Source organism: Pangasianodon hypophthalmus, chromosome 26, assembly GCF_027358585.1.
Source record: "Pangasianodon hypophthalmus isolate fPanHyp1 chromosome 26, fPanHyp1.pri, whole genome shotgun sequence".
Lineage (NCBI taxonomy): Eukaryota > Metazoa > Chordata > Actinopteri > Siluriformes > Pangasiidae > Pangasianodon > Pangasianodon hypophthalmus.
This window is the reverse complement of record NC_069735.1, coordinates 15,032,246-15,043,026: the sequence shown is the minus strand read 5'-3', so window position 1 is coordinate 15,043,026 and position 10,781 is coordinate 15,032,246. Positions and strand designations below refer to the sequence as shown.

The following is a 10,781-nucleotide window of genomic DNA, read 5'->3' as shown; positions in this document are numbered from 1 at the left end:
TCGCTTCATTTCACGTTGGTCTTTTTTTACCACTGCACTGAACTGATGCTGCTTTTAAAGGAGCTCTGAATGTGTCGATTAATGAATAAATGAATCAAATATGCAGGACAGTTGTGAAAATTAAAATCTCTAAGTGTATCTTTATAGAAATGTCAGAGACTTGTGCGTTATTTACGCGTCTTTGGGTGTTAGCTTAACGTTCTTCGATACGTCTTTGTAAACAAAATACGTGACTCTGAAAATCCACTGCAAAGTTTTATGATTTGAAGCAGCTAAAAAATTCATACTTGGTTTTTTTGAGGGTTAAAGGTGCCTTACGTGAGATTTATGAAAATAGTAAATAGCTGAAGTTGATTTTTTATTTTCTTTTTTAACTCCTTGAGCCCACCCATGTACACAAAGCTCCGCCCCCAGAACCAGCGATTGGTTCAGCTACTAACCAGAGTTAGCGTAAGGTCAGTCTGTCATAACATCACTTTCAAACACACTCAGACATTCAGCTGCTTGAAATCCAGGTTACATCTCTATAAACACGCAAAATTCTCCTCCTAATGACTGACGAGGACGTGTTGGGGGCGTGTCTATAGAATGATTGACAACTGGCCAATACAAATAAACATTTATTTCCAAACTTTTTAAATCATTGTGTAATATACTTGTACTGAGGCCATGGCTTGAACTATTTTTGTCATTTCTACATATTTTTCCGCATTATTTGTACTAGTAAGAAATGAAAAAATATCGACTATTGCACCTTTAAAGCAGCCATCTGAGGCTAAAGTGGTAGCTACACACCTCCATTACTTGTTAGCAACATTAGCCTTGTGACTCCAGTGCAAAAGTTAAGAAGAACTGAAACATATTTTGGTTTGATAACTGTATGTGGTGTAAAGTGTAAGAGAGAGAGAGAAAAACAGGCAAAAATGTATATTTTTATCTAAATTTCTTCCCAAATCTTGATTAAGTTGGCACAAAAATAGAACAGAATAACTTTGTCATCATACAATACCAAAAAAAAAGTCTAATATAGTGTTAAAAGAAGAGGACAGTTCTCCTTTATCAGACTGAGGTGGAGAAAAGAAAAGCCACTTAATCTCATTTACTTCTTTTGTCTATCCCTGTTGGCTCGATCCCAAACGCCTTGCTGTTGTAACTCTAGTGCACTACTTAGGGCGCTGAGTCAGGTATCACGCGCCCTAAATAGTGCACTTCGGTAGGGAGTGAAACTGGGATTGTGATTGGGCCGGTGGCTTCCGCACGCGACGCCGTTGCTAAGGGAGACCTGAGAAGGAATCCCTGACTGGGACGAAACAGGGCTTGTGTTTGTTATTATTATTATTATTACTATTTATTTTATTAATGAAAAAATGGACAGTTCTCATCGCGCTAACGTGCTCGTGACATCCTGTCTGAAAACACCGGTGGATCCGCACACTAAAGTCCCGCTGGCTTTATACGAGAGAGCGCGCGCTGCTCCGGTAATAACGGATGCAGAACAGGTGGGTTCAGTGAGGCACTTCCGGTTTAGTTTTGGACCGGATCTGATCACTTCCTTTCACCTTTGTGTAGTGGACTGAAATAAAATGGAGGATAAATATGACCACTGATGAAGTGTTTAACATGAACGTGTGGAACATGATTCATTAAAGGTTCAATAGTCGATTTTTTAAACTTCTTACTTGTAAAAAATAACCTGCACAATATATAGAACATGATAAATAAATAATAGTTTAAGCCACGACCTCAAGACAAAAGTATTATATTGCTGAGAAATCCCATCTGGAAAGGTGACTTCCGGTCCGGAAAGCTTAGGTGCGTCCCAAATCACATACTTCTGCACTTATTCTGCACCACTGTGTAGCATAAATAGTGTGAGTAGTGTGTTCACACTGAAAATTCTTCCAACAAGAAAGACTGTGCTTCGAATACCCGGATGATGCACTTCTACAGCCGAAAAAAGAAAAACGGAGTGTGGAATGTCGGATACTTCATGCGATCAGCGCTCGCAGCTTTGTTTACGTAGCGGAAGAGGGGCGGAGCTACCAGGCGCTGACGCCGGCTCAGAATTTGCTCAGAATAAAAAAAAAAAAAAAAAAGGAGTGTGAAAACTTCAGTAAATGAATTTCATCATTTTACTGTTTACGTTACTTTGATACGGTGAAATTCATTTTCGTTGACTCCGGGTATTCGGGCTAAAGCGAGCGGCGTCGCATTACGTACTTTTGACGACATTTGCCATTTTTGACGGCTTATACTTCCAGTTATTAAAAAACCATTTGAGACGATACTATCCTTCTAAAATTCGTACACTAAACAGTTAGAGTAAATAGTGCGTAGTGTATAGTGTATAGTATGTCATTTGGGAAACACTGCTTATTTCCCTGCGTCTCAATTCGCCTACTTACACTATGCACTAAAAGTATGCACTCTTTTTTTTTTGAAGAAAAAGTACATACTTTTGAGTGTGTAGCAAAAGAGTACGTAAGTACTGAGACATACGAACTAACAGGTCATGTAAAGGAAGAGAACGTTGTTGCCGTAAACAATCTCCTTGTTGAAACTCATTTCAGCTTTTCTTTGTTCGTTACTCCTTATATAATTTATACTATATATTCAATATACTATATATTCAATATACTATATATTCAATATACTATATATTCAATATACTATATACTCTATATACTATATATTCTATATATAGTTCAAGCCTGTGTGAGTTCTTTTAGCTCAAGATTAATTCAGCCCCGGTGTTACAAGGAACGATATAAAAAGTCATTTTTACTGACAGCCATTAGATTATATAATCAATGTCATATTAGATGACAATGTAGAATTTTAAATTGTATTTTGTATAACACGGTGTAGTGCGTACTTTGACGCTTGAAACAAGGGGGGGCTGTATGAAATGCAGTATTGTGCAGTATTTTTATTTATTATTTTTCTTTACTTCTTTTATTTAATCTATTATTAATATAGTCAATCAAGTCAAGTCGTAGAATTAAAATGTATCATTCCCTTGATTTATTTTTCCACATTTTATTTACTCCTCTCTAAAATGCCTCCTTGAATTCGGGCGAAGCGAATCGTCACAAAACTCCTCCTCCATCACACAAGGAGTTGTGGGTAATATTAGCTTAAAAAGTGTCCACAGATCCACACTTTGAAAATCTACCATAAATAGTAGATCATCCGGGTACTTTTGGGATCTTCATTTCAATCTACTGCGATTTGGGACACACTAATTAGAATCTTGGATACTATTTAGTACGGATACTAGGAGAATTGAACGCAGCATTTGGGTTTGAATGAGCCGCCCATTAGCCATTTTATAGACACTCTATTCTACAAGCCACTGTAGATCCTTTGGGCAGGGCTTAGTGAAGATTGGTGGGAACTGGGGTGGGAGGGGTCAAGGAGTAAAAAAAAATTTAAAAAATCAAATGGCTAACACGTATTTAACAACCATTAGTGAGGTAATGTGGAAAAAATAGACTAATCTTACCTAATGCACCTTTAATTCATGACTTCATGTTAATATTTTTATTATTCACCTTTAGACAAGTTGAAATATTTATTCTGTTATTCTGCTTATACTGTTAATCTCATGATCACACAAGAGTGTGTAGAGATTTAATAAATCATCACCAGCAGGGGGAGCTGTCTTACAACACTGCCTGGTTTCAATCACACGGTACACTCATGTCACACCATAAATCATTACATTTAACACCACATTGCTGTTGAATTCGTTCTGACTGGTCAGGTGTTTGTTGACTCACAGAATCTGGACGGTTGAAGACTGGAAGAAGATCAGGTGATTTTTCTTTCTAATGTTCAACTGTCCGGTTTGGGTGAGTCTGTGCCCACGATAGCTACAGATTCCTGTTCTTCGATGACATGAGTAGAACTCAGTGTGATCTTCTGTTGTTGTAGTCCATCCACTTCGAGGTTTGATGTGTTGTGCATGCTGAGATGCTTTTCTGCTCACCACGGTTGTAAAGAGTGATTATATGAGTTATTATATCCTTCCTGGCAGCTCGAACCAATCTGGCGATTTTCTTCTACCTCTCTTATCAACAAGGCATTTCCACCCAGAACTGTCGCTCACTCAATGTTTTTTGTTTTTCGCACCATTCTGAGTAAACTCTAGAGACTGTTGTGTGTGAAAATCGCAGTAGATCAGCAGTTTCTGAAATACTCAAACCAGCCCATCTGGTACCAACAACCATGCCACGATCAAGTCACAAAGATCACACTTTTTCTTCATTCTGATGTCTGATGTGAACAATAACTGAATCTCTTGCACTATATCTGCATGATTTTTTTTTTTTGATGCATTGCTCTGCTGTCACGTGATTGTCTGATTGGATAACTGCGTGAATGTGCAGGTGTACAGGTGTTCCTAATAAAGTGGATGGTGAGTGTATACTCTACCTAACCAGAGGCTTCTGCCCAACATGGGGCTTTTCCTACCAGGAGGCTTATTCTGATCTGGGGCTTTAGAATAACTAGACACTTCTGCCCGCCAAGAGGCTTTTACCCAACTCAGGGCTCCTGTCCAGTATAGGGTTTTGTGCATTCAAGGGCTTCTACCCAACATGGGGAGTGTCTGCCCAATACGAGGCTTTGCCAAGCAGAAGGCTATTGCCCAACACAAGGCTTTACCCTATAGACTGCTTTGCCAAGCAAAAGAGTTTTGCCCAACACAGGGCTCCTGCTAATCATAAAGCTTTGTGCAGCAAAGCACATCTCCCCAGCATGGGGCTTCTGCCCAGCATGGGGCTCCATCTGGCATGGGGCTTCTGCTCAACATGAAGCTTTTCCTAGAAGGAGGTATTGGCCCATATGAAGTTTTGTCCACCATGGAGCACATACCCAACATGGGGCTTTGGCACAACCTGATGAAAATGAGTTAGTTAGCTATATAAATCTTAGTCGTTTTTTAATTTTGCCTTTCTTTTACAAGGAGAATCCAGTTGGTGTAGAATCATAGAATCTCTTTTGCAGACCAGGATGCCGAGCAAGATTCTGCATAGTTGAATTCTGAGATGATCTAGATTTTTTTTTTTTTTGCTTAAATGAAATTATGTTGTTTCCATAGCTTTCTCAAACCTCCATCTGTTCATTTTCTGTACCGCTTATCCTACAGGGGGTTGCAGGGAGTCTGAAGCCTATCCCAGGGGACTTGGGGCACAAGGTGGGGGGAAGACCCTGGATGGGGTGCAGGGCACAATCGCACACACACTCGCATACTACTACGACGCATGTCTTTGGACTGGGGGAGGAACCCCAGAAGCGTGTTGAGAACATGCAAACTCTGCACACACAGGGCAGAGGCAGGAATCAAACCCCCGACCCTGGAGATGCACAGCAAATGTGCTAACCACTAAGCCACCATTCTCAGATTTATATTTGTCATACTGTTTATAGACGTCATAGAAAATGTCCTGAGATATTTTCTAACTTTCTTTGTTCAATCCAATGGCACCTAAACCTCTGATCCCTTTCTGTCTTTCTTTCAGCTGGAGTCTGACTCTGAATTAGACCAGGGCAATGATGATGTTTGCCCTGATGTCAGCTGCCCACTGCCAATTACAGATCGCTGTAAAATGGGCAATCACATTGACCTGCGTGAGCTGTATTTTTCTAATGAGGAGTACTACCGCAAGCTGGAGCAGCTGAGGAGAGCCCACCTTCGCACCATGGCTGATCTCGAGCTCATGTACCTTAAGAAACTTGAGCTGAAGGGCACTGCACCGCTGAGCAACTATGACAGAGCCTGTCTGTGAGTTCCTCTGTTCTTTTCTTTTCTCACATTAGTGAGTTGTTGGGATTAAATACTTTGTCCTGGTGCATGAAAGGTAAAGATGGAAATAAGGAGGAAATGGAATTTCTGATTGATATTCATAACTTCATTAATTGCAAGGGATCTCTAGGGAAAGTTATCTAAAATATCTCTTGAACCTTCATACTGGGATGTATTTCTTTGTCAGTGATGCTGAAGTAAATTTGTTTTATTGTCTTGTGATTGGCTGCAGGCTGCAGTGTCCTCAGACAAACAATATGACTGGAGGAAAACTGAAGAAGGCTCACTCAGCCCATGAGCTCAGAAGCAGCACCTACATGGATGAGGTGCGCAATGACCAAGGTGACCATATCGATCAAAATATTACAAAAGATCTTCTCAGCTCACCGAAAGAACACATCAAAAACATGTGGCAAGGTTTCCATGTTGACAAAATGTCTCCAAGTAAGCAGCAACCTTCCTCAGCGTCGCTAGAGAACCATCCAGGTGACCATAAAGCCATGGTGGAGCCAAACGCCATGGCCAGAGTTCAAAGGTCAAAAAAAGGAAAGCGGTCAAAAGAGGAAGGCTGGCGTCCACAGGTGACGGTGCCCAAGCCCTTCCAGATGACTCTGCGTGAGACGGAATACAAACACAAGGGGATCAGGTCTCGCACCGAAATCGAGCGGGAGAATGAGGAGCTGCGCCGGGAGCTAGAGGAGCTGACAGAGTGCCAGCGCAAGTTCCGAGCCACTGCGGTGCCTGCTCATGTGCGCCTGCCGCTATATGAGGAACTGAGAGAGCGAGATGAAGAACGCCGTCGGCAGGTACGGGCTGCAGAACAGCAGCGCCTCTTCGCTGCCCAGAGGCCATTTAGCTTTCTGGAGAGGGAGCATATCAAGAAACAGCAGAAGGAGCTTCAGATGCTCCTCTCCACTAAGGAGCAAGAGGAGTACAGGAGGCGGCCATTTCGTGCCAAACCTGTTCCCCATGCGGTTAAGGAGGCGGCTTTGGGTGAGCGCCAAAAAGAAGAGCAGCTCTACCGGGAAATCAAGAAAGAGATGCGGGCGACAGAGATGCTCCTGAGCGCCACCGAGCCACCCAGCATACTGGCCAAACGTCTCCGTGAACGCCGTGCACAGAGAGAAGAGCAGTCTGCCAATAGCACCAACCACAGGAACAGAATCAGCTCCCAGGTGCCCGACTTTGACGCCAGCTATAGGCGCTTCCAGAAGCAGCTTACAAGCAAGCGGGAATGTCGACCTCTGACAGCTTGCGAACCCTTCAAGCTGTGCACAGCTAACATCAGCTCGTGTAAAGAGCGCCTCGCAGCCAATACTGAGGCAGAGAGGAGGAGCCAGAGTGCATCTAGGTGCCTGTTTGTTTCATGTTCACCTCGAACACCTTCGTCCTCTGTGTGTTCATCTCTCTCTGGGAGCCATGATTACCTACCTTCCAAAATTACTGATGCAGCCAAGAAACGTCAAGAGGCTGTTAGGTAACTGCCCCCAGCCTGGTGACTGGTAAACCACGTACCAACTCAGGACCTTCCAACCCTCAATTAGCTTGACTAGTCTTAAAATTTCCGTGTTTGTCTAGGTTTGTCTGTGCTTCCCTAACATATATTCCCCTTAGATCCTCGCTCCCATAGCTGTATCTAGTGTTTTATCCAGAATAAGACTTGCTGATCAAGGATAAGATCCCAACCAACCATTAACCAATCATATGTGAGCATGAATCCTTCATCTACTCTCCCCCAACCAACCCCCCAGCCATAACCAGGACTCCAACAAGAGTGTGTCCCTGCTTTCCTGCCTCACCCATCATCGCTCTTAGGAATCCTTCCTCCCAAGTCATCCCTCTAGCTCCAGTCCTGAAAGCAGATCTTCTCCTCTCTGGGTAGGAAAGTTCTCGAACAGAGGAAGAAGGCTGAGCAAGAGGAGGAGAAATGGAAGGAGCGTCAGAGGCAGAAGGAGAGGAAACTGCAAAAGCTGGTTGCCAAGCGTGCTCAGGCCAACGACCCACATGTGGCCCTGGCACAGATTTGCGAATCCAAACTCAAGGAGTTCAGGTATTTCATGCTTGTGAATTATGTGTTATGTAAGTATGGTATGACTTGCTCAACACTGGATATTGAATTAATTCTGTGACCCTACAGTAACTGTGTGTGATTTTAAAATGGAAATGAGTGTTGTTTTTAAACCTTTGTTAATCTTTGACACGCCATCACAGTTGAGTATTTATGCTTAAATATTACCCAAAGAGATTGTGTACAAACAAAACATGTTTTATACACTGCACTGCCCTCAGTGTCATAATTTAAAAGGTGCACAGTATACAGGCATTTTTTTAATTTATTGTATATGCACATTTGTACACATATGTTGTTATTGTTTGTGTGTGTGTGTGTGTGTGTGTGTGTATGCTGGCACAGGAAACAGGACCTGCAGAGGCGCAAGGAGTATCAAGAGGAGATGAGAGAAATTCAAGAGAGAGTGAAACAAAGACCTCTTTTACTAGAACGAGTAACACAGGTGCTGTATCTATCTATCGATCTATCTATCTATCTATGATTATGATTATGATAATGGTGAAGATGACGATGTTTGCGTGTGTATCTGTAATGCAGATGAATGCTAAGAAGGCAGCAGAGAAGCGCTACACTGAAGCTCTGCGTGCGTTTGGTCTCAACGAGGCCTTCGTCAACAGTAAAGCTCCCACAAGTGAACATGACCACACTCTCTCAGGTCGTTCGGTGATTCACACGCCTCTCACACACAGGTCAGCGTGTTAATCACTCTGCTCCCATTACACACACACACACACACTGTCTTTTCATCTACTGTTGGCGTGTTTCCACACAGCATCGGTTAAAAGAGTCAGTTCTACAGTTAGAGATGTAGAGATGAGGTTTATTAAACATATAACAGTAAATCTATTCATTAACTTCAACTATTGATACTACTATGTATATGTGATGTATACGTTTATATAGACATACAAAGTACTACCTTATGTTTTAGGCTATTAGTTTTTTTTTTATGTTATTAGTTTTATAAATAAGTTATGGATAACAAAAAACTGCTGAAAGTACTGTTCTTTGTACTTGATTATGCAATTTGGAAACGCCCCTTATATCTTCCTGTCACCCCAACTAACATATCGTTACCAACATTAGCCAAGTTAGTTAGCAAGCAGGCTAGTTAACTGCTAGTAACTAACTAGCTTGAATCTGTTGCAGTTCGACACAAGTTTGATTTACATCATTATTTTCTTAAGGATTTATTTCACAGCACCCAAATCTGTCATAATATACCATAACAATCAAACAATCATTTTATTCACGGCTGACATTAGCTAGGTTACGTAGCCAGATAGATTAGTACATAGGTGTATGTGGCTAAAACGTTGTTTTCTACAGAAGCACTGAAAAAGTTTTAGTTTTTAAATGGAATAATGACAAAAGGTGTGCTGATCTATTTAACCCAAACACCGACATTTATAATATAAAGATGACGTACAATCAATGTTATGTTAAGAGCACTTATGGAAATTAATATTGGCGTGGCGCTTAGGGTTTGAAAACGTTGCTTGTTGGTGAACTTTGCTTGTTTTCCCAGGAAGGACCAAACAGCTGATCATCTGGAGGACGCTGATTTTGAAGATTATATACCTGGCGAATATCCTGCTGATTATGAAGATTATGAACAAGACGTCGAGGACGTACTGATGGACAGGAAGAGCGAGAGACGGCAGGAGGATGAGGGAGAAAAACTAGACAAAGAAGGTGACACCAATGAGGACAGAGACAGCAATCGCTCCTATAAGGACGATCTGGATTTTGATGATTATGACGATAAGGATGGGGATGAAAGTGATGAAGGGTGTGGCGACAGGAGCCACAGTTGCCATAGCAACACAAGCAGGGTGAGTGATGACGGAAAAAGAAGTACAAGCCCTTTAAGGGATGGAGAGATGAAAGAAGACGGGAAAAGCAGACATGGAAGTCAGGTGTCTGTGAGTGGTGAAGAAACAGAAGGAAAAGAAAGAGGAGAAGAAAAGAATGATGATAAGGACTGAAGAAGCACTTTCATTTGTGCCTCTTTGGCTCCTCTTGTGGAAATGGTTGGGATTTTTTTTTGTGCAGTATTTATTGTAAGTGTGGAGTGTAAATTGATCTGTCCTTTTATTTCATCTTGATGTAGACGTTGCGATCTTGATATAATAAAGATTCGTTCTCTTTCATAGCCGGGTCAACGTCCACGTTGGCTTTTCTTTGTTTACACTGATTAGGTACAGCTACTGTCAAGTGCAAAAAATTTTACTTGTATTACAACTGTGAGGACCCAGAAAATCTCCTCAGAGGATGAAAAAGGTTGCCGAAGGTGGTAATAAAGGTAAAAGGTGGGCATACAAGTTAGTAGTGAATTTTTATATCACATTCAGAATGTATACATGTATATTAGTTTGCTTAAAATATTTTTTACTTTTTGAACTACAATCTTGAACTTATCTAAACCTACATGACTTGATAATATTTCTTACTTGGGAAAAGGAAGGAACATAGATAGATAGATAGATAGATAGAGTCTGGATGGACAGATGTAGTTAAATTGATTGTAGTACACAAAGTTTCCAGAGAAACAGGACATTTCAGACAAACATCCTTCAACACCTGTGTTGACTTTCGTCTTTGTTTACTTTTGTACTACAGTCAAATTTTACTACATCTACTATTTAATCTTCCTAGATAGATAGATAGATAGATGGATGCATAGATAGATAGATGGATGGATGGATGAATAGATAGGTGGATAGATAGATAGATAGATAGATAGATGGATGGATGGATGGATGGATGGATAGATAGATAGATGGGTGGATAGATAGATAGATAGATAGATAGATAGATGGGTGGATGGATGGATGGATGGATGGATGGATGGATGGATAGATAGATAGATAGATAGATAGATAGATAGATAGATAGATA

General features: G+C 41.2%; 1 protein-coding gene across 1 annotated transcript; it reads left to right on the top strand.

Annotated features, from left to right (window-relative positions):
• Positions 1-119: 119 nt before the first annotated feature.
• On the top strand, positions 120-10,085 carry fam161a (FAM161 centrosomal protein A). Its single transcript, XM_026932333.3, has 7 exons — positions 120-1,499; positions 5,526-5,788; positions 6,042-7,286; positions 7,692-7,859; positions 8,223-8,322; positions 8,418-8,569; positions 9,409-10,085. Exons 1-7 carry the CDS (start codon positions 1,368-1,370, stop codon positions 9,866-9,868), a joined length of 2,520 nt encoding a protein of 839 aa, XP_026788134.3. The 5' UTR covers positions 120-1,367; the 3' UTR covers positions 9,869-10,085.
• The last annotated feature ends 696 nt before the right edge of the window (positions 10,086-10,781 follow it).